This window comes from Homarus americanus, unplaced genomic scaffold (genome assembly GCF_018991925.1).
Source record: "Homarus americanus isolate GMGI-L3 unplaced genomic scaffold, GMGI_Hamer_2.0 scaffold25467, whole genome shotgun sequence".
Lineage (NCBI taxonomy): Eukaryota > Metazoa > Arthropoda > Malacostraca > Decapoda > Nephropidae > Homarus > Homarus americanus.
The window spans coordinates 8,928-36,922 of record NW_024732867.1 but is presented as its reverse complement, the minus strand read 5'-3'; the positions used below and the strand labels follow the sequence as shown (position 1 = coordinate 36,922).

Sequence of the window (27,995 nt, the reverse complement as noted above, 5' to 3'; positions counted from 1 at the left end):
CTAACTTTGTGAAAACTTCTCATAGTTTCTTTAAATGGCTTTGTAAGTCTTTGCTTACTATGATAAGATCATCTAGATAGGCATAGACTGTGTTTCCTATCATTCCAGCAAACAATGTATATCATTCTTTGGAATGTTAGAGGCGCATTTCCTAGGCCAAATGGCACTCTTAAGAATTCGAAATGTCCCATTGGTGTACTGAACGCAGTTACCTAGCGGGATTCCTCATGTAAATCTAAGTTACTGAAGACGGCGTTGTCTTATCCTAGAGACTGTAGTAAGTCAGTTAGGACAGTCATTGGGAACCTGTCTGGTACAGTTGCTTGGTTGACTCATCGAAAATCTATGACTGGTATCCATCCTCCATCTTTCTTGGGAACTAGTAATAAAGGCGAGTTCCATGGTGATGAGGATGGTTGGATTACCTTTTGGTCCACCATGTCTTATACCATCTGTCGGAATAACGCCCTTCGGCTGTGGGGTAGCCTATTTGCTGGGATGTAGATTGGGTTAGTGTCCGGCTTGAATGGAATATGATGTTTGTCAACTTTGTTTTACTTGGGGTTCTCCAGGTAATGCTATGATTTAATTGAACTCAGCTAGTAATTCTAAACGATCACTTTTGCCTTGAGGATGATTGTCTACTTTTACGTGTGGAGCTATTAACGCTACTTTATCTACAATACGTGATACTTCTTTCGATTCCCCCTGTGTTATACTACTTATTGGTAAGTCTATTGGCTCTGCGAAAACCGCTTTGTCGTAAACAAGGAAATTACCTAAACAACATCCCTTTCTTAAGGTAATGGGTCCCCCAGTTCTATTGAGAGCAAGGACATCTGTGAGTCTACCTAAGGTAGACTCAAGTGACAAACCTTTCACTCGTGAACTTTCACTCTCACACACATCTGTTCCTTCACTCACATTTGGCAAACATACCCTGACTCTAGTTAGTTCCTGACTATGTAATCGTTAGAATCCAGTTCATGCCGCTTTCATCAGAAATGTCATTTGAGCTACTAGGTGGAGCTTCAGGGATTGACTCCATAACTAGTTCATCTGTGCCATACACTCTCCCGCCCCTGTTGAGGCAGTTATTACACGTGATATGTTTTACAATTATGCTTGATGGTTTGATTTCGACAAAGAAAGTGCCTTGACAATGTAGAAATCCGCCAGAAACGTTTTACCGGACCTAGAAAAACGGATTGGCAGTGGTATCACCCCTACTTGTCAACCCTCAGTGAGATAAGACGTGCCTGAAGGCGCTCTCGGTTTTAGCAGCCAGGCCGAATCTGTTTGGCCCTGCCCACTCCTCCTGCTATACCCCAACGCCCTACCAGCCTTACTACACCAGGATCGATTCAGCAAAACATTCTAGTGATTAGTGAACGAATGATTACGGAGCAGTGTTCCTATAGTGCACTTAAGGAACTTTCTCGGCAAAACATTCTAGCCATCAGTGCAATAAGTGATTACCATACAGTGCTCGATAGTGCACCCCAAGGAAAAGTCAGACAGTGGGCACTTTATCGGTCAACTTTAAAGTGCCAGTGACAAGGACCACCGCGGTGTTTACATATATCGTGAAAACTGTGTCGGCGACCCCAAGCACCGAGGACAAAGTCCACGGTCTTTACAACTGACAAACATTAACAGATGTCTACCAGTGTCAGTGTCCCTCAAAGTGCCGCCAGTGACGAACACTTCCGTCCGCCCACAACAGATTTCAACCGATGGCCACCAATCACTTACTCCCGACGCACTCTGTATCATCTAAAGCGTGGGAACGGTTATCCTGATGGGAGTGTTATCGTGCTACTCAAGTCACTGAAAATATTCCACGCGCGGAGCCGTAGACAAGGCCGTCATGCACATAAGCCCATTAGAACCGTAACCTCCACTAGGAAACCGGAGAAACCCACCCCTGACAGACCATACCACCACACTGAAGTTCCACGGATATGGTATGATCTCCCGTCTTTACTGCTATCCAACGTCACTTCCCTAGCTAACAAGTTCGACGAGCTGGCAACTACAGTCAGGTCAACCGCCGCGCGCGTGGTTGCCATATGTGAGACTTGGCAAATTGTACCTGAAACGTGTCACATTGAAGGATATCAACTCTTTCATCACCTTCGTCCACAAAGACGCGGAGGGGGCGTTGCCCTCTTCTGTCAAGATGACCTACGCCCATCACGCCTGGATGTTCAAGTCCCAGCAGATGTGGAAGCATTATGGGTACGTGTCGTGCTGCGGGCACACCCACGCAACACTGCCTCTATTATAATCTGTGTAGCATACCATCCGCCTCGATCACCCACCAGAGACACTCTTATCAATCATCTCATCACCACCTCAGACCACCTCAGAGTTAGGTACCCATGTGCAAAGTTAGTGTTATGTGGGGATTTAAATGAAATTGACACCACTGATATCCAGGACCAGCTATCACTATCACAAGTCGTGACCTTCCCCACACACGGTCAAAACACCCTTGACCTTATCTTAACTGACTTAGCGGACCAGTACCAACCTCCTCAACCACTGCCTCCTGTCGGGTGTAGCACACACTTATCAGTGCTCTGGTCCCCTGCTGCCACTCCCACTCAAGTACAGAGACCCTACATCAAGACCTACAGGCCGATTACTGACTCTGCAGTACGCCTCTTTGGACAGTGGATAGTTCACTATCCCTGGACTGAAGTACTCAGCGTGGATGACGTGGAAACCAAATGGATAAATTATACCAACACCACCACCGAAGCTCACCACCACTTCTTCCCCGAGAAGTCCGTCAGATCTCACCCAGCTGACTTGCCCTGGATCACACCTCGGATCAAAAGACTTATGCAACAGAGAGACAGAGCCTTTCATCTCAATGACCACATCCGCTACAGGTCACTTCGCAACAGAGTCATCCGCGAAATACGCACTGCAAAGAAGTCCCACTACCCAACCAAATTACAACACCTGAAGCAGACCAACATCAGTCAATGGTATGGTAAGCTTAAAGAACTCTGTGGACTAAACAATATGACACACCCCCTCCCCTTCCTTAGCCATCTCACTAATGTTGACGCAGCTGAGCAAACAAATAACCATTTCGCTACTATATGCCAGACGCTCCCACGGCTTGACACAACCACTCTCCCTGCTTACCTACCAGCCCCCCTTCCCACTGACTTAGTAGAGGAATTTGACGTAGCAAAACGCCTGGACAAACTAAAATTAAAACGCTCTACCACCCCCATTGACTTACCAATGAAACTATTCAAGGAGTTCTCCCCGGAGCTTGCTAAACCCCTCTGCTCCATCATCAATGCTTCTCTCAGTCAAGCCAGATGCCCAGCTGACTGGAAGACCTCTTATGTATCACCAGTGCCCAAGTCAACCAGCCCACAATCCTTAAATCAGCTACGACCTATTGCAATCACCCCAATACCCAGCCTAATCTGTGAAAGTTTTGTGTTTGACTGGGCTTATGCTGATATTGCAGGAGTCGTAGACCCTCAGCAATTTGGCAACATGAAAACTTCCTCCACCACTCACTGTCTTGTCAGCTTTCTCGATTACATATACCGCCATCTCGAGAAACGAAAAACGTCTGTAGCTGTCGCCTTCATTGATTTCACTAAAGCGTTCGACCTAGTCGACCACAATATAATCATAAACAAAGCTATTGACCTCGGGCTTCGGAGAAGTCTCATACCATGGCTTACAGACTTCCTCAGTGACCGACGCCAAGCTGTACGCTTCCGAGGGGCTGTCTCCACCTTTCAGTCACTCACCTGTGGCGTCCCCCAAGGCACCAAGATGGGACCACTCTGCTTCCTTATGCTCATCAATGATGCCCTAAGAGAAACCCCTGCTCGCTGGAAATATGTCGACGACTCCACCATTGGGATCAGCGTCAACAATTCCGCTCCCAACTATACCGCCCTTCAGGATTTATTGAACAGTCTCCAAAACTGGGCCACCAACAACCATGTCACCATCAACCATACCAAGACAATGGTTATGCACATCAACCTCTCCTCCGACATTGTCCCACCTCCTTCCATTACCCTAGGTCCGAACACACTCCAGGTTGTAGACTCCACGAAGCTCCTCGGCGTCACCATAGACAACAAACTAAATTGGAAACCACACGTCAGTGAAGTTGTCAAATCCTCCAGTTTCCGTCTCCACCTCCTCCGCCGACTCAAGTCCCTCGGAGTTCCCGCACACGAGCTCCTCAGTGTATACACAACATTCATACTTCCCAAGCTCACCTATGCCTCCCCCACCTGGTCTTCCTCCCTAAATGCCACACAACGTAAACACCTAGAAAAAGTGCAAAAGAGGGCATGCAAGATTATTCTCTCCCCTTCCTACTCCACATATCAAGAAGCGCTCAACACACTGACCCTTTCGACTCTCACTGACCATCACCACGGCCTCATCTGCAAATTTGGTAAGAAGCTTCTACACCATCCCCGACACCGGCCCCTACTACCACCTGAGATCCCCTGTCCGAGAATTGCTGTTCGACACCACAACCGCATCCAGCCCATACGTGCACGAACTGATCGCTATAAGAACAGCCCAGTCCCAACCATTGTAAAAATTATCAATAACATGTAATAAATCAGTGTATTCACTCCCAGTAAACACTGCTCCCTACACTGTCACTATGTTGAAATGAACTGTATTTTGAGCTGATCCCCATCTAAGTTACTATATGTCTTATTTGTGTCACTTATGTCACTTGTATATTATTTGTAATTCGTAACCCATTCCCCAAATATGTAACTGTATATTTTCAGCCTTCTGGCTGCCAAGCTCTTTCAATAAACCGTTAATTATTATTATTATTATTATTATTATTAATTCGATACCTGACACACCGGACAGAGGAATGTCTGTAGGTCTTATTGGCAACTTACAGTACTTGGAGGATATCGCCGCTTGAGTTCATTGAACGACGTTAATGAGATAACATTGGCACAGGCCCCCGTATCTACAGTATATCTAGGGATAACTGATTGTTACCTATCCTCGCTGGTACAGTCAACACTTGCACTTTGTTTAACTTGACGATTAATGAACCGGCGATGGAGGCGTGTTTTTCTTGAACCGTTAACACTATCCAAGCTCGTGTTGCTGGACGGGCTGTTCTACCCCCGAAATATGTGTACTTGTTTCCCGTCGATTTCCAATTTCTTGCCTCAGATGCTGTATATTCCTGCAATCTTTTGTGTTGTGGTATGAAGACTGATGTACTACACACCATTTATTCGTAGTGGCTTTAGTGTTGGTAGACATTTTATTTCTTTTATAATGTCCCTTTGGAGTTTTTGGTTTAGCAGGACTATCTGAATTGTTTAAGTCCTGTGAGGATCCTTTCCTCGATCTTGCCACGGGCTGGTTGGGTTTTTGTCTGTTTGTCCTGCAAGCCAGCAATTTTCTGTGACATGGCCCTTACGTTTGCAGACTTTGCAAAAAGGTATTCTTTGGGGTGTTGTTTCAGTGATGGTTTGTGGTTGTTCCTTAGAGCTGGTGACTGGTACCACTGACAGAGTAAGTTCCGTCGGTTCAGAAATTTCCTCCACGTAGTCTAAAAGCTTAATCCCTTTTTTAAATTCTCTCAATCGGGCTTTCTTGCATAAGGGTTCAATTAAAGACAAGATAGACTGATTCAACTTTTCTTTAGACAAGTTGTCACTGTTATGGAACCAATCTGAGGATTCCGTATAAGATTTGAGGTCTATCTTAGTGAGTCCGGCAAAAATCTGGGCGTCTCGCTCGTCCTGTGCGAACAAAGTGTCACATGTACGCTCTGCCATCTTGAAAATCCAAGAAAGCTGACCCCTTTTGGTACCTGACCTAAAAAAGGAGACGAATTGTTTCCGAAACGTTGGATAATCATCGGTTTCTTCATCGATGGCTGAAGCATAGATAGCTCTAGCTGCACTACTACCGGTTTTGATGAGGCTTCGGACATATGAGATTTTATCGACATCGTTAGTGACATTATTATTTCTCATTACATCTTCGCACTTACGCAAAAATGCCAAAGTAGTATTATCTGGATCCGCTGCAGTAAACTCCTGCACCTTAATGTTATTTGGAAGTACAGTATCTTTACAGTTTGACAGACCGATGAAGTCTGTGGGCTAATAGAACCACTTGTTGCCATTTGTGTTGTGTTAGTTAAAGCACTAACATTATTAACAGGTGATGGTAATGGGTAAATGTTACCTGACCTTAATTTTCTACTGTGTAAATCCTCAAACTGAGAATCTATGAAATTTTCACAGCTAGCCAAAGAGTCAGTAGGTGTTAACTCTATTTGGCTAATTTGTGGTAAGTTTCCTCATTATTAGTTTCCACTTGCTCCTGTGAATTTGTAGATGACTGACTATCAGAGTCTGAGTCACTAATTTCCTGTTTGATACCCCAAAATTATGGAAGAAGGTCCATATATAGGAATATTTATCACTTCACTCACTGCATAAAACCCACTACGTTGACCACTAACGGAGTACTGCAAAAATATTTTTAATAATTTATGAAAATGAAGAGAAAATGTATTAAAATTATTAAAAAGTATTAGAAAGTAAAAGTACGTAAAAGCATATATATATATATATAGAAATATATATATATATATATATATATATATATATATATATATATATATATATATATATATATATATATATATATATATATATATATATGTGTGTGTGTGTGTGTGTGTGTGTGTGTGTGTGTGTTTGTGATCTACCTAAGCGGAGAGTCCGTCGAGTTTCGCTATGGCGGTGACGTCAAGAGTCGATGACGTCCTATTGTGGGAGAGATGACATCACGTCTTCCGGCGATCCACCTGGGTGCTGACCTCTGTCTTGCGACGATCGGCCTGGAACTGACCTTGGACTGACCTCTGTCTTGCTGCGATCAGCCTGGGGGCTGACCTGGGGATGTCCTGGGGCTGACCTTTGTTGCGCACCGATGAGGTTTGATTGTTTAAGTTAGAGATTGTTTGCTTCTCTGGAACCACGTTAACAACCTTCCTATAACTCCGGTGTTTTAGTGTTAGCTGGCTGGCTGGCTGTTTGGTTGACTTTCTGCTTAGCTGACCTGTAGCCGGCTGTGACCTCAGCCAACACTGGGGTCGGCTCGGCTGCCGTCGGCTCCAGTCTGAGTAACCTCCAACTGTGTGTCGTTGAGGGCTTGGCTGCTGAAGTTTCAGATTCTTATAATGTTTTTGTTACCACTGTGTTTCTGTGTATTCGTTTTGCAAGTGTTTCTAGCCACTGTCCACTTATTTTTCTTGTAATTGCTTGTTTGTTGATGATTCACTTAAAATCGCTGGACTCGCCTGTTTTGTTGTTTCTGAGTGTTTCGCTGGTTATCATAGTCGTTCTCGTCACTCGGCTATCACCAGTACGTGATAGCGTATTTTTTATATCACACACAATTGTTTTGAATTAGTTCTGGAACTCTTTAGTGGCAGGCTGATGTAAACACTTATTATAGACTTTTCTTTATTGTTGAAGCATCTATATACACAGGTACTTAGTTAGGGAGAGAATGTATTGTGAATTCTCTCCAGGGGAAGTTCTTTGAGTACACTTTTATAGGAACACTTAATGAGTGGTAAGATTCTGGCCTCTCTTCTCGCCCTGGGCGTGAGAGAAGAGGCCGTCAGGTGGGGTGTGTTGCTTAGTAAGGTTGACCTCGCACGACCTCTGGTAGAGTTACAAGCTCAGCGCATATAACTACTGAGTGGGGCGCCGGTTGGTAGAACGGTACCGCTCTTGCCTCGCAAGTGATATGTCACGGGTTCGATTCCCGGGCCGGTGGAAAGTTGTTTGGACATACTTCCTAGCCCTCATTGGTCCCTGTTCACCAAGCAGTAATGTACAGTAGGTACACTCGCAACAAAAAGTATCGGTGCATACTGTAGTGTGAACAATTTGAGACCAGTGACGATAGGTATTGGGAAAGGCTAGTTGTTCCAGCCGTATGTTGGCAGCCCTGGTTAAGTGAAACAAACCGTTATTAATACGGTCGGGAAGTGATAAATACTCAGTATGAAATATGAGGAGCTTCCTGTTAACAAAATTATTTGTGATACTTGTGAATATTGCCACATTAATTTATGCTACCAAATAAACCACTCAATCTGGTCGTCCTGAGGGGTGGTGCAGCGTGGACAGCGGGTCTAGGACAACTGGCCGCCGCCATCTGGCCGCAGCCCAATTGGCCGCGGGAAACTCGCCGCGGCCGACTGGCCGCCATATGGAACTTTTTGTTGACAAAATTGATGAAAGTGTGATAAAAAAAAAGAGGATTAAAATTTCTTTATGAAGTACTTTATTGGAATAAAATAATAAAAGATACATATGCAAAAACCTAACCTAACCTAACCAACCTAACCTAATCTAACCTAACCTAACCTAACCTAACCTAACCTAACCTAACCTAACCTAACCTAACCTAACCTAACCTAACCTAACCTAACCTAACCTAACATAGTACATAGTTTTACTGTTTTTTTGTATGTTGAATTCAGAATTGACTTGTTTTTAATCATTCGCGAATCAATCGTTCGCTGGTGGGAATTTAAGGAGCTGCCTTGAGAGCGCAAAATTAGGCGTTTGCAGTTTACCCCCAGTCCGCGGCGGCCAGTCGGCCGCGGCGAGTTTCCCGCGGCCAGTTGGGCTGCGGCCAGATGGCGGCGGCCAGTTGTCCCATTCCCGTGGACAGCCGCTCCGAGACCTGTCGTCTGTAGCACCATTTTCGAGGTATCGCCGAATCCACCGTGTAGCGGTGTTCCTGTGGACACCAACCCGCCGGCTAATATCTTTGACGCCGAACCCTTCGTTATGAAGGGCAACAATAGCTCCTCGTGTTCCCTCTGAGGTTTCCATGTCGTCTGGCATGTGTAGATCTCTACTGCTTCATATTGCCTCTGCTTTATACCCACGTTCACCGAGACCGAACCCTCGCTCATCATTCAGTCGACACAAAGCAACAATCCGAAAAAAGGAAACAAACACACTGATTGTCAGCCATATGGCAACACCTAGTGGAGGGGGGAAGGGTTATGAGGATACACTTACCAACCTTTCCGACATATCACAGTGTATACGTATCGTATCGTTTCGGAAGTCGTCGATCTCACCCTGCACCGATATTTTTTGGTGCGAGTGTACCTATTGTAAATCGAAAGTTGCGAATTCGTATTCAGGGAAAGTTGTTGGAGCTTCCAATAACTTGATGACATAAAAACCATTGACGCTTCTACGCCCTTAACTCATGAAACATAAAGGCAAGCATGAACTTAGCATGTTTCCCTGCTGGGAGCTGTAAACGCTTTTGCGCTTCACCTTACACAAGGATGTAGGGGTGTGCCTATTAAAAAAATAAATAAATAACTACTGAGTCATTGTTGGATAACTTAGTGAATAATTTGGTGTTATACATTTGGGTGAATATTTATATAATGCTAAAGGTGCTGTTACATGTGTCTAGACTAGAACAATACTTAGACAGATGGGTTTCACTTAGTAATGTAAATAAAATATATGAAAATTTCTCTGATTTCATGGTTTGCAATCAAATTTTAAGTATTTGTTACCCGGATCTAAGAATGTTCCTTTAGGAAATATCTTTTGCCAGTTCATTTCAGATGGCCCAAGCTGCTAATAGATATAGATCGGCTCATAAATATTCAAAGCCAAGTAGAGTAACTAAGAAAAAAAATTATACCTCTTCCTGAGACTAAATGTAGCGAAAGCTCTTTTAGAAGGTCAAATGTAATTTGTCACTACTTTCAAAATCCAGGACATATAAAACCTGACTACCCTGAGTTACATAGGCAGCTTAAAGGCAAAGTAAACGAGGAGAGTAAAAATAAGATACATTTTATTATTGAATCAGACTTGACCCCTGATAACTTTCTAGCTGACTCAGATGGGTTATTAATCAATAAAAAGGCTACATTTATGCTCAATACTGGATGTTCCACAATTTTGATTAAAAAAGGAACTTGTTCCTGTTAATCACAAGAGAGGTAGGTTGAGGAAACCTTGGTGTGGCTAGCTAGCTCCCTGAAGGAATATGTTTATTCAGAGCAAATTGTTTACCGTTTGGGTAACTGCTATAGCTGCACCCATAAAGTTTGCTGATGTTTTTCTTGGTAAGGCTCCTGGAGTTGAGGTTCCGTCAGTTAACTTAGGGGAAGAGAAGATTTCACAATTTGGAGAGAATTCAGGCCAGACTGGGACTGAGACTATTTTAAGCGATACTATGTTAAAAGTAAAGACTAGGGAATCTAAGCAGAGGGAAACAGGTTAATAGATTTATTGACACCACCTCTGGCTGGTTTAGATAATAGTAAATAGGCTCTGATTGCTGCTCAGAATGAATGCCCAACAAAAGATTCTATTAGAAATAAAGTCTTAACTGTTAAGAGTTGAATTGTTAAATATGAGATAATTAATCCCCTCATTTACAGAACTTGCCTTCTTAGCAAAAATAATTTTGATATTGGTAAGAAACAACTTGTACCAGAAAATCCCAGAAGTTGTGTTCTTTTTATTGCCCATGATTGAACTGTTGCAGGTCATTTTTTACAGAAAAAAATCCTGATAAAGTTTTTAGAAAATTCTTTTGGCCTGGTGCAGGAGAAGATATCAAGACATATTGTAGGTCATGCCATAAGTGTCAAAAGGTTTCTCGACAGATGTCTTGGGAGTAGCTGTCCTCATGCCCCTGTCACCAAACATGAAGGCTGGCTTAGGCTCATGAGCCATCAAGTTCATTGCGTCAAGCTCTCTCACGTTATTCTGTAGAGCCATAGCTCTTGCATAGATGATTTCAGTATGATACAATTTCTTGTCTGTCACTTTGATATGTTTCCGACCTGATATCATCGTTGTGACTGATATATGCAGTCTCGTGGAAGTTATCAGGCCATTTAACTGTAGCATCCGGTTCTTGCCCACTTCATAAGCATCATCACCATTGACTGATTTGTTGCTGATTTCTTGTCCAGTTACAATATTTACTAAATAATCAGTGTGTTCTTTCTCATTCTACGGGTCAATACAAACTTCTAATTTGTCACGGAGATTCATTCCATCAGTTTCATCAACTTTCAATCTGATTTATCTTCCTCTTTATGATGTAGTTGTGACACTTCATCAGTTTTGTTTTTCGTGTTATCCAGTCCGCTGAGTAGACTCTTAAACGCATGGAGACTGTACGCCTAAGTCTTGAAAGCTTCAGGTTTGAGGGTGACACCAATGATGCCTGATTGACCATGGCAATAGCACATGAAGATGGTCGCTATGGTCATGTCACTCCATATCCCATTATCGGTTCCGGCATTGTGGTGCATGGTGTGATCAGATTTCATAAAATGTACACGAATATCTTCTGACATCTGCTCCATAGATCGAAGATAGTACAGGCCATATTTTGCATAACTGATATGTCCAGCAGCAAAGAAGAATGGCATCATGTTTTATACGATATTGCTGTGTTAATTCATGCCAATTTCGACACTAGCTATGGGACTTGGAGCTGCATGGATCTTCATATGTATCAAAATTCCCATTTATATAGATACTCTATTAGTGCATATCTTTAATATTGTGTGAAAACCCCACACCCACCGGGAACTGTTCACTGAGACCCTATAAAAGAATAATGAAAAGAGAGAGAGAGAGAGAGAGAGAGAGAGAGAGAGAGAGAGAGAGAAAACTGTATCAAACACTTTGAGGTTGGGGCCCTCTCACTGCCGGACTACAACCAAAACTTCTTTTCTCTAGTAAGTCTCTCAGCAACATCAATAAGGCTGAAGTGAACATATTCTGAAAACATAGCACCATTTCCCTAATAAAATCAACATGACAGAAAATATAGGCAAGATAACCATAAAATGGAAACGAAACTTACTTTCTCGTCAGTGGCTGATGACTATCAAGCAACTGCCCAGTCTCTTCTCTCCTACAAACACACTTTGTAATGCAGCTACAAAGCCTGTTTAAACGTCTCGAAGCTATAAGGAAGCAGTAGGAGAAAAGGAAGTAATTTTCTTCAAAAGGTGGCTCTGTTATAGGGCCTCACGGAGCATGTAAAATAAGGTGCCTAAATGAAATTAAATTATTCACACCGAGTTTTGCTACACTGATGGATATCAAACCCTTTCACACCTTCGAACTAATGAATGTGGTAGAGTGTAGTACTTCTTTTCTGTTGTAGTCCCACCTGGCGTGGTGATGTCCGCGTGTGTTTTGCTATGCCACACTCAGTGTGGTATATTACTTATCCTGCCTAGCTCAGAATTAGGTGCTCATGTGCCAAACTAGTGCTTTGTGGAGATTTTAATAAAAATGACTCCATTAATCTCCAGGAACAGTTGCAACCGTTACAAGCTGCGAACTTGGCCACACACGGCCAAAACACCCATGTACGACGTTATCTTAACAGACGTAGCAGGCTAGTACTTATCCTCTCACATAATGCCTCCTATCGGCTGTAGTATACACTTATCAGTATTGCATGGCCACTTACAGGACGGTTACTTACTCAGCAATACTTATTTTCTGACACTGGGTTATTTGATATCCCAGGAGTGAAGTATTAACCATAGTTGATGTATACATTAGATAGAAAGAGTACATTAATACCATCACGGAAACTCAGTCAGTGTTATGGTGAGCTTACGAAACTATGTGGTTTAAAAAAAATCGACTCACCCCTTGCCCTTCCCTTCATCAACCATCTCACCAATGACGACGCAGTTGAACAAGCTAACGGTTATTTTGCCACCATACGCCAGATGCTCCCTAGCTTACTTACCAGCCTCTTGGAACAAGTATATGAAGTCGCCAGGTGTTCAGTCAAGCACTCCACCACTCTTATTGACCTACCTATGAAGCCTTCTGCTGCATCATCAATGATTCTCTCAGACAAGCAAGCTGTCTAGCTGATTTGAAGACTTCATATATATTTCACCAGCACCTAAGTCAATAAGTCCACGATATCTAAAGGAATTACGACCCATCCCCGTCACTCTAACCCAGCCTAATGTGCTGAGTTTTGTATTTCATTGGGCATAGGTTAACATTGCAGGCACCGTAAAGCCTCAACATTTCGGCAATATGAAGACCGCTGCTCACTGTCTTGTTAGCCTTCTAGAGCCAGTGGTTCCCAACCTTTTTTGTCTCATTGTCCCTTTTCCACTCACGTTCTCACCTCTGGACCCCGACAACAAAATAGATCGAACTAGCAAAATTGATAGTACCCATTCTTGTGACAAATACATACATTCATATGTTACAAGCCCTGCATTGTTATTCCCCGTTAAAACTGCATGTACATTAAAACAGGGCACATTCAGTTCAGCACACTCATAAGTGTTTTTTATATTGCAATGGGTACAATGCATAGCATTGTAAAGGCCTGGGACTTTGGGATAGAAATCCCTTACCAGACCAATCAGGTTCTTAATAAAGGAAAGTCAAGGACCATGGTTTTCTGAGGAATAGCAAACAACCGTTTGAGATTGACATCTCTTTACTATAAAAAATATAACACAAAACTCTGACACCACTCAACAAACAACAAATAATTACGGGAGTCAAACAATTAATGCAGTCAATAGTTAATGTAGTTAATCAATTAAGGGAAGCAAACAATTAAAGGAATCAAACAATTAATGGGAGTCAGCAATTAATGGATTCAAACAATTAAATGGAGTCAACAATTGCTAGAATCGAACAATAAAGGGGAGTCCGTAATTAATGGAATCAAACAACTATAGAATCAAACAATGAACAGATATTTCCTACGGCAGTGGCCCTTGGGGAAGGTTCTGGAACACTGTGATGCACACTCAGGGTAGGGAAGCGTCCATTCAACTCCACACTCGAGAGACAGCGGCAGATTGTCTTGAAATGGCTGGAGAACACCGGGGCACAGACGGAATGAGATGAATTGACGGTCGTGGTATGTGGTAGTGGTAGATGACCAGAGAATTGACAGTAGATAGGTGAAGGTCTGGGGACACAGCCCACGAGTCCAGGACCTATGATGAGATCACAGCCAAAATTTGACGAACAGCAGGGTAACTAGATAGTGACTGTATGGAGGCTAGGGTGAATCTGCCGGTGACCCAGATAGTCGCTGCCGTTCTCACCTCTGTCCAACCGCCCAAAGTGTCGTCCGCGCCAGCAAACGAGAGAGTTAGCAGCCTTAACGAGCAGGAAGATCGTTTCCTCCCTTACACAGCTCCCCTAACAAAAATCTACTGTAAGGTAGATTAAAACTTAAGATTAATACACAAAGCATAATCATCTTACAACAAATGCTTAAATACACATTGCACAATAAAGAAGGGTCACATAAAAGAGTAGATGGTAACTAAATGTCCAAACGTAAGGCAGTATCAAGGAACTGCACGTGGGGTCCACTTCAGTCCAAGTTTAAGTTTGGGCCTATTTCCAGTCGTAGAGGATTCTTCTATCTCGTCAGGTGTTGGCAGCAACTGGCAACCGAGATCAACAGACTCTGGCGTCCGAACTTCACCGGAACTCTTGCAGGGTAGTGCCTCGACTAACTCCAGCTTGGGGACGTCGTCAAGGACACGAGCAATGTGGGTCCTGCAATTATATTGCTTTAACAAATTAGCTTGATGTAATTTAGGCTTCTTAGAGGAAGGGGGTGAGAATCGTCCAACAAAATCTATGGCTACCCGAGAACATGGTTCTGCAATGACGGGTAAGGGTTCAAGTGGAACAGGACGGACTCTACCCTTGGCAGACATACGTGGGCAATGATCACAACTCCTACAAAAAGCTCTAATATCCGCTCCCATACCTGGCCAGTAAAACTGATCAGCAACCTTCCTACAAGTTTTCCTACGAGAACAGTGACTTACTAGAAGGCTCTTGTGAGCTACAGAGAGAATGTTACTACGACAAACAGCAGGGACAACAAGTAAAAACCGACCTACTTTAGCTGGTCGCTTGGATGACACACAAGACCTGTGTAACACCCCATGAATAGAAACAAACTTATAAACCGACCCATCTCTCACCTGATCCTCCTCCCCGGAAATCACCTTCTCCCTTACCCGCTTCAGATGGGCACACGAGTCTTGAAGCTTGGCGAACTCCTTGGGCGTCACAGTCAGTGGCAACAAATTCGGCAGAATCAGGGGATGCAGTCGTTTCACCTTCGCCGTCCGTGTCTCTACAGCTTGGACCTTGGCTGCAGGCGTGGCGGCGTGTGAGGGTGGCGAGGCGACGTCGGCAGGTGGCGAGTCGTTGTCGTCAGCAGGTGGTGTGGGGACTGGTGCTGGTGGCGAGGAGAGTTTTAACGGTTCCGGGTCGTTAGGGTCACGAACACCGGGAACATTACCAATGAGGACACTAGCAAATTTAATGGGAGCTCTTACCACATTAGACCAACCAGTGAAATAGGGGCAACACAGGTAGCACCTGACAACAGGGAACTGGTCAACACGACCTAAATAATCGGCGACACTAACCTTCGGGCAGCTGGAGATGTCAGCGTCAGGCAGGGCTTCTTCAGAGACAATAATGCACGAGCAACCAGTGTCCCTGATGAAAGTAGATGCCCTAGACCCATTGATTGTTCCACTGACACAATAACGTGGGCAGCTCCTGACTTCCAAACAGAATCCGACCTTGTTGCTGGGCTGATGAGTGTCAGCAGTCTTGAAGGCGAGGGGATTCCTGGGACAGCGAGAACGAATGTGCCCTTCTTCTCCGCAGCTGTGACACCGCACGGCTGGTGAACTACTCCTGTGTACTCCTGGGGATGGTTCCTCGGAGGACGGAGGCTTCGCAATCTTCACTACAGGAGGGGAAGACTTGGGGTAGGCGTTGCGAGCAGACGCCCAGTTGTCGGCAAAATGCACAGCTTCTCCAAGCGTCGTTGGCTGGTGTTCTTTGATGAAAACTCTCAGTCTGGAGGTAGAGAAGACAAAAACTGATCTAATATCATGAAGTTAGAGAGAGACTCAAAGGTTTCTTCAACCTCTGATGCCTCCAGCCATTGTTGAAACAAACGACCCAGGTGAATCGAAAACTGCTGGTACGTTTCTCCTGCTCTAATCTTCGTTCTGCGGAAATCAACACGATAACCGTCAGAAGTCTTGTTAAATCCTCGCAAGAGAGCTTGCTTCAACAAGAAGTAATCTCTGGTGATGTCGGCAGACAGGGACGTGTTAATCTCTACCGGCTTACCACTCAGTAGGCTACCCAACCTTACAGCATAGCTATCTGGGTCTACACCAAGCAGCTCAGCTACCCGTTCATACCTAACAAGGTAGGAGGCGATGTCTTCTCCTTCACGGTACACAGGCAAGCTGGGTTTTACCACATTGTCTTGTATATGGCCAGAGGATTCTGGTCTACTTGAAGCATTAATCCTAGCTAGTTCTAGGTCCTTTTCTGCCTGCAACTTAGCTAATTCGAACTCTCTTTCTCTCTGGCATTCCTCCAACTCTCTTTCTCTCTGACGTGCCTCCATCTCTCTCTCTTTCTGAAGTGCCTCTCTCTCTTTCTGAAGTGCCTCTCTCTCTCTCTGACGTTCCTCTCTCTCGGCATTCTGTTAGGTGACCACATACTGACCAATCTCATTACCTGTCAGACCCAGGGCCACCGCTTGACCTTTCAACACCTCAAAAATAGACATGATGATCCGAAAGGCCAAGAACAAAGAAAACAAACAACTTACCCCGCAAATAGCCAAAGGTAACTCACCTAGTTGCTCAATCAGACCAGTAAATGATTTGATCCCACTGGAGGGAACCTTGTTCCGCACCCAGCCCAGCTGTATCACTCTCAGGGTAACGAAACCGCACCAGGTGAAACAACAACAAAAATGTTATGACAGCATCCACAGTGCACCCCAACCAACACTAATTAACTTCCCCAAGTACAAGGGAGAGCAACAAAATTCGCACACAGAAGGAAGGGATAACCACTGAACAACACTTACTTCCGGGCCGCAGACAGTAAGTGGCGCCTTCACGGCGACTTACAACAACACCGGAACGAATGTTAAACCTCAGAAACCAAAAGTCAGAGACAATCCTGGCAAGGTCGCCACTTGTAAAGGCCTGGGACTTAGGGATAGAAATCCCTTACCAGGCTAATCAGGATCTTAATAAAGGAAAGTCAAGGACCATGGTTTTCCGAGGAATAACAAACAACCGTTTGAGATTGACATCTCTTTACTATAAAAAATATAACACAAAACTCTGACACCACTCAACAAACAACAAATAATTACGGGAGACAAACAATTAATGCAGTCAATAGTTAATGTAGTTAATCAATTAAGGGAAGCAAACAATTAAAGGAATCAAACAATTAATGGGAGTCAGCAATTAATGGATTCAAACAATTAAATGGAGTCAACAATTGCTAGAATCGAACAATAAATTGCTGACTCCCCTTTATTGTTCGATTCTATCAATTGTTGACTCCATTTAATTGTTTGAATCCATTAATTGCTGACTCCCATTATTTGTTTGATTCTTTTAATTGTTTGCTTCCTTTAATTGTTTGACCCCATTAACTGTTGACTGCCATATTTGTTTGACTCCCGTAATTATTTGATGTTTGTTGAGTGGTGTCAGAGTTTTGTGTTATATTTTTTATAGTAAAGAGATGCCAATCTCAAACGGTTGTTTGTTATTCCTCGGAAAACCATGGTCCTTGACTTTCCTTTATTAAGATCCTGATTGGTCTGGTAAGGGATTTCTATCCCTAAGTCCCAGGCCTTTACATAAGACAACAACAACAAAAAATCGGCAGATAACCAACTTATCAGTTTCATTTTATTGGGGTCAGCAAAATCGCATAGCTACAGCAAAATCAGTACTCAATAATGCAATTGCTTAATGAACAAGTATTAATATTGTTTTTTTTACTATTTTAGCTCCTAATAAAATAAATGAATCCATAATATTATTTGTGTGGTAAGAAAAGAAATGTTTACATATAAATAAATCACCACACAACATACTCATCAGCTTATCTATTTTGTTTTGGTTACTGAACATGCACAACAGTGAATGAACCTGAGTGGGATTTTGTGATTGTTTCCGACCAACCAGTTCATGAAACCGTGGCTCAGTGACAGACAGCTTGTTCCTTGACTTTGTTTTTATTGCAGGTAATGCATAAAATGCACATTGACACTGGTAGATCGAAGCGAAAGGTAAGAGAACCCGAATTGCCAGATCTGGAACAAAGCGTTTACACCAGTGGTTCCTCACCTAGGGGGCCATAGGGTATTTCTCGCGGGGCATGAACTAATGATGCTAGTCAATTATAAAATTTAAATAAAACTTGAACGGCATGGCAGTATACTAACACAATGTTAGTGTGGGGTATTCCTGTACTAAAAAGCGACACCCTAGAGCATCTAGAGTCATCGGAGATAGAATTTCATAAGTACTTTCCTGATTTAAATGACAATGAGGCAAAAAATGTGAGGAATCCGTTTTCTGTCAACCTTCACGTAGGCCAAGCAAGATGAATACCTGGAACTCCGAAACGATTTATTTGCCAAACACACATTCGAAGAGAAGAGCGTGATGGAGTTTTGGGAAGAAATGGGTTGCTAACATATATCAGCAAAAATGATTATCCGGGTGCTTCTGCCACTCTCGTCTACTTATCTCTGCAAAACGGGGTTTTCCACACTGTTGAGCATCAAATCGAAACGGCGGAATCAGCTCTACGTGTACTGTAATATGACTTCCGCCGTGCCTGTGACTCAACCATCTCTCTGAGTTTTATTTTTGTGCTTGTGTTCCTAGGTTTGATTATATGAGTATAGTTAAGTTGAGTCTATTTTTGTGAGATTATAATACCCTGCATTTACTGCAGACACAACACATCCATGACTTGGAACCGTTTTGTACTGTTTTCTTGTTTATGCTGTTCCTGTAACTACTGGTACCACTAACAGTAATAAAATATTAAAATATTAAAATCTCATATGCAGCATACTCATACAAGCGACGTTGCTTTGTTTGCTTCGACGAAGGAAGGTGTAGATGATGCCAAGGAAGTTATCATATTGTTATCATATTTTGTCCGGAGGGTCACAGAACGGAAAAGGTTGCAAACCACTGAATTATTATATCTACATTATCCTCGCCACCGGTGATATCTTCCATATAGTGTACGCGTGTTTGAAAGCAATAAGTCATGTTCAAAGATAGTAACAAATTTTTCTAGACTAGTTCGATCCCACTGATCACAAAATATAGTGTTGCCAAGTTTAATTTTTAGCTGAAAGTCCACATTTAATGATGGCGGACAAGATGTTTGTCAAAAGAGGCAAAATCATATATCTATTCTTCTTAAAGATGAATGTTTCATTTTAATGCAAATAATTGTGTTCTGGTAAGGAGTTTTCAAACTTAGCCTTATTCATCTGTTAAATAATGTACTATGTATTTCACGTTCCTAGCTATTTTGTTCATTTTATGTTGTTGGGTAATTAGTTTCTCCTCACGAACTTGAAACACTCAACAGAGGTGCTTGCCTATCATCGATCGTCTTAAACATAATCACATAATCACATAATCACGAAGAATGTCAGCGAGGAAGGCAATCGGGCAACACAAAGGTGGTTGCGGCATAGAAGAACTGTGGGTCTAGGGTAGTCTCTAGGGTGAATAACCCCAAACGCTTATGTATTGCACCAGGTGCTGTGGTAGCTTGTGGTGCCAAAATTTCGAGATTGGCTAAGTAATCACCCAGTTCATGTAGATGACATTGATAAGGCAATTGATGATCGAATGAAGTAAGCTTGCTGAAGTACTTACAGCTGCCGCTAACCCTATATTCCACACCCCTCACCAGCGGTTCATGCATGAGGAACAATTCGGCCATCATAATTCATAATCGAAAGTCACATCATCGACAAGCCACGCCCATAAGAGGCTTTATAAGCCAACGCACGGACTTAGAGCGTTCATTCACACTTCCTCATCATTGAATATAAAAACCCATATTTGGTTAATGGGTCATCTCTCTCCACTCACCAGTGCCATTGTATATATTGTTAACTAATATTCCTTTATTTCAGCTGGAGGAAGACCACTATAACTACACAAAGCCAGCAGGAGGTGGAGAAAAAGTAGACAAAGGAGCCAAGAGAGTGCAACAGCAACAACCGATCTATGCTGAAGTTCATAAGCCGAAGTGGTCATCACACAAGAAGAATTAATTGATTCTTCTGTTGCTTTGCTCTGAAATTCCACTTGTTTTGACCTGTAAAACCGAGGAATAATTTGGTATGATATATTCTTGGTGAGAACTTGTTAGGTAAATCGTTCGGGGATTACTTAAGTTATTCTTACTGAAGGGTTTAGTTATGACTATAGTAATATATCCTGGCAACACTATGTACAGTCTCGTTCAAGATTCTTCGAACGCTGCTGGAGACAGCTGGCAACTCAAGGTCATTTGTTTACTATAGTACATAGTAAAAATTATGAATAAATGTAAAAGTGATCGGTAATTGGTTATTTAGTTCCCGTTGCTTAATTTAATGGTTGGGCTTTGTTGTTTCGTATTATATTATACTACGTACTATAGTAAATATACGGCCTTGAGTTTCCAGCTGTCTCCAGCAGTGCTCGAATAATCTTGAACGAGACTGTACATAAGGAATCACCCCTTTTCTTTAATCAAAAATCTAATTCAGGCTCCTGACTCCATATATCTGAGTTTTGAAAACAAATACATTTAGTTATAAATGTCATAAAATTATTCTTAACAATACAAGCCAAGAAATGAAGAGCAGCAAAATACATTGTACAGTAGAAATAAGTTCGTATCGATCTGGTCCTAACCCTATCGTATAAAGAACCAAGTGTTACATTCTAAAATATGAAATGTGTTGATTCTGATTCATAAAAAAGACGATTGCAATTACGAGTTTTTTGTTTTCCGTAAGAAGAGACACAAATTTCTTATCTTTAAACGAGGGAAATGCCAAGGTAGTTCGCCCAAATAAAAAACTTTTACGCCACACAGATTAGTGTTTTGTATACCACAATGAAAAGCAAAGTGCTATATTTCGGAGGAAACTTTCACCATCATTCTGTAATGTTGAAAGACAAGGTCAGTTGCCAGTAAAAAAATATTTGTGAATGCTATGAACAATGATACCCCGGGAATCGTGTATTAAATGCTATGCAGTGAAAATCATGACGTCGCTGTAATTTAAGCTAAACGAACAATGTCAGATACTTGATACAAAGCACATCTGCTTTTTATTTCCTTTGTTTTGAACCCCATAATTAAACACACATTTAACAATGATTGGGATTGAAAAATACCCTTGAGCCTAATAAGAATTGACGGTAGCAGTAAGTAAGGAGGGCCATTTATTGTAATAATTCATTACTTTCCTTGGAAATGTGAGGTCTTTTTCAAGAAGGAAAAGGAACTAACCACACTGTTCCAGCCCAGGAAATGCTTCTTTCCTGTCTACTATAAAACGAAACTCGGATAATATACAGTATATGGTAGTAACGACTCACCGAGCGTTATGAACTGTATGTTAAACGCAACAAAACTGTTATCTATCTCTGCGATGCAGAACGTCCAGTCCACGAGAAGGTGCGATCCCCTCACCAAGAACACAAGGAGTGTACAGTATAAGGACAGGAACTTCTCAGGATATGTATTACCGTTATGCACCAGATGCTCAAATATTCGTCCAGTATACTGAGAAAGTGTCTAATTAGCTCACTGCAACTACAGTACAGCACTTAGGCCCTATTTGGATTAGGAAATCACTAGATCTAGGGTTGCTTGGTATTGGATGGCCGAGATAGATCTATGATCCATAAAAGAACGAATGCGAATTTGATTAAAATTTAATGTTATTTCTTCAAACACTGGGTAGCTGAGTGGCAGCATTCCCGATTAAACTTAAAATACTCCTTTTTGGACAGTAAACCCAAAAGGTTTAAACTTGAACTTTCAAGTCGACGATGCGTGTTTTATATAGTATTGAGCTTAGTTTTAGTAAAATATAGCAACTGTTTACATACTGTAAACAACACTCTCACACACAGCGTTGAGAGCTTCACAGTTATATGTTCAAATGTCCTGTGTCTATTGAACCAAGTTGTCGGACTGTAATAATGTTGTGTGTTTTATGATAATATAGTGTACAGTGACTGTAATGTGTTTTGCTATGTATTACTTACAATTTACTGGAGTATCATTGCTTTCTTATATCTAGATTTCTAGAGGGTATGTAACTTACCTATGATAGATTAATGTAGAGCCAGGGTCAAAGTTCGCCCCCTTCCGAAATGAAGCAGCATAAATGCAAATGAAATAAAATAGCACACACCCACATCAGATGATAGTCATGGAAACTGAGTTCGGAGATCCATTCCTGTGGCTCAATTTCACCAGTGGGAGCGAACTTTTGTCCGCGAGTGTACTTACTTTAGATGTATATGGATGTTACCAGTTTATTATGCTGATTTTTAATAGATGAATTACTTCCTATATTCGCGTTCCCAGGAGATCAGACACTGTCTCAAACACTGATTCATTTACAGCTCTTGGTCACGGGTCATTGATGGTTAATTCATATATGTACACTCGGAAACCATATTCTCTAGCCTACCTGGGTCGGTGCTGGAGGTTAGTACAGAGATTATGGTTTTCGAGTGTACATCTAGTAACATTGTACAGTTTCATTATGTCTCAATTCTACCATAATAACCATGACCTATAATGGCGTCTCGTGTAATGCAAAAAAAAATTCAATTACCTAATGTACTTTAGGTATAATTTGGTTATTTAATGATGGTGGATAATGTCTTAAATAAAACTAAGCACTTTTACCTTATGTGATTTAATTTCCATTATATTGTAGTAATAAAAAAAAGTTATATATATATATATATATATATATATATATATATATAATCAACAGCCTCACCCCGCCAGGACTCGAACCTACGATCTTATGTGTGTGACCCGGGAACGTTACCTCTAGACCAGTGGTTCCCAACCATTTTAGTACCATGCCCCACTTTTTTATCACAAATTTCTTTATGTCCCCCACCCGTTAATTGTTTAGTATGATATAACAATATCAGTTTTGAAGAAGTATAACATAAAAAATTTTATCTTTCAAATAAAACTAAAGGGTTTAACTTCAAATTTAATCAAATAAAATCCATTTTATAATGTGTATAACATATCTACCATCAGATGAAATATATTCAATTACAATCAATTAATGAGACCCTTGAGCCTGATGTCTACTGCAAAGAGATTTTATCCGAGGCAGAAATTTTGTTAATTTCAATCTCAAGTCGCCTCGTTTAGTGATATCCAGTCGGTTTCTTTTCTTCAGTAATAAGTCATTCAAAGCACTAAATCCACATTCCACTAAGTATGACGATGGGAATGGTAAAGTAGTTTTCTTGCCAAACTACTTGTATTTGGATATTTAGCTTGTGTTTCTTCACAGAGCCACATCATTGTTCCTTTTATTTTGAACAGGGCTTTAATCGAGTCATCATTTTGTAATTCTGAAAGTTCTCCTTGATATTCCATGGTTACATCTGACAGATCCACTAGCAATGGCTGAGTCATCCAAGATGGATAATTAATTTCTTTCAAATCAGAAAATCTGAAGTTGAAATCGCTTACCATTATTTTTAAGTGCTCCACAATAACAAGACAAGTAGCATCTGTTACCTCACATTTATTCAGCCAATAAAATTGTTCAAATTTTTTGACAGAAATATTTTCTTGGGATAATTCCAGAAATGATATAAAGCCAAATATCTTGGCCTTTGAATTAACAAGAGTCATATTTGTTCCTTGGAGCTCCTTATTTAAGACATTGAGTTTTTCAAATATATCTGCTAAATAACTGACAAGTGCTTTACCATCAACTGTCAGTAACAGAGTCATATAAGGTTTATCATCCAAGAACTCACTAAGAATATCAAATAATTCCATGAATCTTTTCAGGCAATTCCCATTTGATAACCACCTTACATCAGTATGAAGTAATAATCTTACATAGTCTGCATTTTGATCCTTGCAAAATTGTTTGAAAAGACGCTCACATTTGGCATTAGCTTTTATAGTGTTGATGCATTTTATAACTGCATTCAATGTCTCGTTTAGAACAGGGGAAACTTTTTTGGAAACTAAATTCTGTCTATGAATAACACAATGCACTAACAACATTTGGAGATTGTCGTCTTTCAATAATTTTAAAACTCCATTTTTCTTGCCCATCATCACTGGAGCACCGTCTGCAGCACAAGATATAATGTTCTCCATTGGTATCTGCTTATCATCTAAATATGTTTTTAATTTCTTATATATATCAATTGCAATAGTGGTGGTTTCTAATGCTTCGCAAAATAGCATATCCTCAATAAATTCTCCATTATCAACATATCTTACATAGGCCATTAACAGAGCTTCACTATCTCTTACAGTTGATTCGTCCAACTGTATTGAAAAATTTGTATATTTTAATTTTTCAACAAGTTGTACTTCTACATCACAACTCATTTCATCAATCCTGCTACTAACAGTATTATTACTGAGCGGCATGCTTTTGAGATCTTGGTCATCTTTTTCAAGAACTACTTTCAGAAAAGTTGATATTGCGGGCTTAATTGAATTCTCCCCTATTGTATGATTTTTGCCACATTTTGCTATGAGAAGAGAAATTTCATAACTAGCCTCAAGACCACGATCCTTGCTTGCACTTCTTGCAGAGAACAATGAATTTATTGTTGATCTTTTTTCAAACTTCTCCTTTAGGGATTTAAAATACTCCAGTTTTGAATTAACATGAATACTGTGTTTTGCCTTCAAATGATTTTCGAGACGACCTCTCTTCATGGATTCATTAGTCAAACATTGGTGGCACAACAGACAAAAAGGCAACCTTTCATCATGAGTCGCTGGTATGAACCCAAACAGCAAGTACTCATCTGAATACTGGCGAACTTTTTTTTTGGCGTGCACACTGTTCATTTTATGCATCATGGGGGTAACTGAAAAGTGAAAATAAAATATTTATATACTTAGGAAAATAAATTTAATATCTAACTTCTGTAACATACAAGGCACAATGTCAATATGCAGTTGCCATTTCAAGTAAATATTGAGCTATATATTCACAGTTTTAAATTAATGTTACTGTGACAAGATCAATGAATGATTATTTTTATACATTATTTTCAGAAAATAACAAGATCATTAATCATAATGAAAAGCACTTTAACCAGCCCTCTCAGTGAAGCTAAAAAACAGAGACAGATAACTATATCAACATGAAACTTGCATTTGTGTTTAATTCAATACTGCATCCATGCTTTATTGTGCACATTTAATTTGGTTGTAGTTAGTTTCCTCTGTTTTTTTAGCTTCAGTGGGAGCGTTGAGCAGCTGACTAAAACTCACCTTCTTCCTTGACAGCAGATGAAGAACTGCAAAGTTAAACAAGTCAGAAGCCACGCATATAGCTGGTGCCAGATGCACGATAACATTAGTGGGTGAACACTTGACTAGATTGCACAAGCTGTTGTGCTCAGCTAGGTTGTAATTACAATTTTACCCTATAAATTTATAATTTTTACCCATATAGGGTAAAATAAATAAAAAATTTGATATTACTATATTTTTCATATTGACCCCCTATTATTATTGAATTGCCCCCCAGTGGGGCGTAGGCCCCACGTTGGGAATCACTACTCTAGACCAACAGGACAGTAAAAGCAGTCCTAGACTTTGTTATATTTCACACAAAGCCTGTTCATCGAGTCCCCAATTGGAGGTTCAAAGCGCCATAACCTCGATGAACAGACTTTTGTGTGAAATATAACAAAATCTAGGACTGGTTTTAGTGTCCTGGTGGTCTAGAGGTAACATTCCTGGTCACACACATAAGATCGTGGGTTCGAGTCCTGGCGGGGTGAGGTTGTTGATTATGTGTAGAAGTCCGCGCGCTTTATAGGCTAATGAAATATATATATATATATATATATATATATATATATATATATATATATATATATATGCTCATAAATACAAGGAAAGAAGAAAACACGAAGTTCCCAAGCGCTTTCGTGTAATTCACATCTTCAGGGGATCACGCGCACCTACAGTGATGTACTTGTATATATATATATATATATATATATATACCTGTATATATATATATGTGTGTGTGCAAGGTGATTTAGCAGAGAATGCATTAAATTGGAGGATGAAGTCCTTGGATAATTCTAAACCACAATGTCTCTAAAATGTCAGATTCTGCATAGTTTCCATGTTACAATACATTTAAGATGTATTGTACAGAACCCAAAGATTGTAACTAATAACCTGTCCAATGGCATGCACATACAGGAAAACCCAAAATTATGTGTTAACCGAGAAAATCACTCATGACTCGTTAGGTAGGAGGCTCATCCGCTCGATCTATTTACTCTACTCCCGGGTTCATGAGTCATGTGTGTTTCTCTCCACCATAACCCATAATCGTGCTCCACAACATTTGCCCTGAATACACCATTACTTCAAGGTACCAAACAATTCTTTAAAAGGCACTCCTACAGCTAGCGCGCGCGATCAACCATTAGGTCGTTGACTTCACACCAGGGGAGATGAATGTACCTATTAACCACTAGCACCATGGGGAATTCTGGCTCCCAGAGCTATAATCCTTCATTCACTGAGTCTGCACCCAGGGCAAGCTCAATCTCCATTACTTTATAGGGGGGGAAAGAGCGACTGTCAAGTCAAGCTCAGCTAGGTCAGGTCACAGTACAACCTGGTGTACCTGGCCCCAGCTAGAAGGGAGATCTAGTGTTCCCTCCTCTTTCTATAAACATGTCTTCTCTGAGTTGGTGAGACTTGGACCCCTGTGTGTGTGTTGTATGCGTATAACTGGGAGATCCGGTTGAAAGCCAGGTCGACCATCACTACGCTATGGCTGCTCATCCGGTTAGTTGGTTATCCGCCCTCTCGCCCATTAGCTCGGTTACTTAGTTATCTGCCACTTGGGGTCTCGCAACTCCTGAAAAAAGGAGTGTTGTAGTAACTACTGCTAAATTCTTCTCCGCCTTATCTAAACAATGTCTGAGATCGAACTAGGACTTACTTGTAACGTGGTTGAAAGCATGTGCAACATATAGAGGCCACGTGGGCGAGCTTGGGACGGTAGGTCTCCTGGTCTGCCGTGAACAACTGAGTGACAGCTCGCCAGTGACTAGAGTCCCTCAAGATTCTGCATAGTTTCCATGTTGCAATACATTTAAAATGTTGTATTAATGAGAGTGAATTTGATGTGAAACCCCCCTAGGTTTCTGTAATAATTTATTCACAGATGTCTTATGTACAGCAGTACAGCGTGATACAGATGGCTGACACAGGTGCTATGAGACCGGGACCGTGTACAACCGAATGGATAAAGACAGTTACAGGGGGGACTACTTAACTTCAAAATCTTAAACCATTCCCTGATTATCCTTTATTTATTTTCAGGGAATGATTAGCACTATTTTAATATTTGTTTACATTATTTAATTTTGGACACGAGCTTCCTCATGGCTTTTTGGTAGTTATGCTATATCTATGACGTCATTCAGTCTCGTCTTTTTTATTATTTCCTAAGGACACACGTAACATATTTTGAACTGGGGAAACTATCCAAAATAACTTTTAATTTTATGGTGGTCCTTTAACTTCATACATCATGTATACATTAATTTGATCAAATGCATTTAAATTTCCTAGGCTTAGAGATGCTCAGTAGTTCATGACGCCTCCACTCGGCTGCTTGATGGCGCTGCTCTAAGGCTTTGCTTAATCTATATACATGCACATACACCTAATCTATATAATTGCATATATACCTAATCTATA

At 41.2% G+C, this 27,995-nt stretch overlaps 1 protein-coding gene across 1 annotated transcript; it reads right to left on the bottom strand.

Annotated features, from left to right (window-relative positions):
• Positions 1 to 23,483: 23,483 nt before the first annotated feature.
• Positions 23,484 to 27,357, bottom strand: LOC121869132 (SCAN domain-containing protein 3-like; the record flags this gene model as incomplete). Its single annotated transcript, XM_042370318.1, has 3 exons — positions 23,484 to 25,120; positions 25,530 to 25,555; positions 27,232 to 27,357. Coding segments are annotated over 3 exons (1,789 nt in total), but the record flags the coding sequence as incomplete, so codon positions are not given.
• Between the last annotated feature and the right edge of the window lie 638 nt (positions 27,358 to 27,995).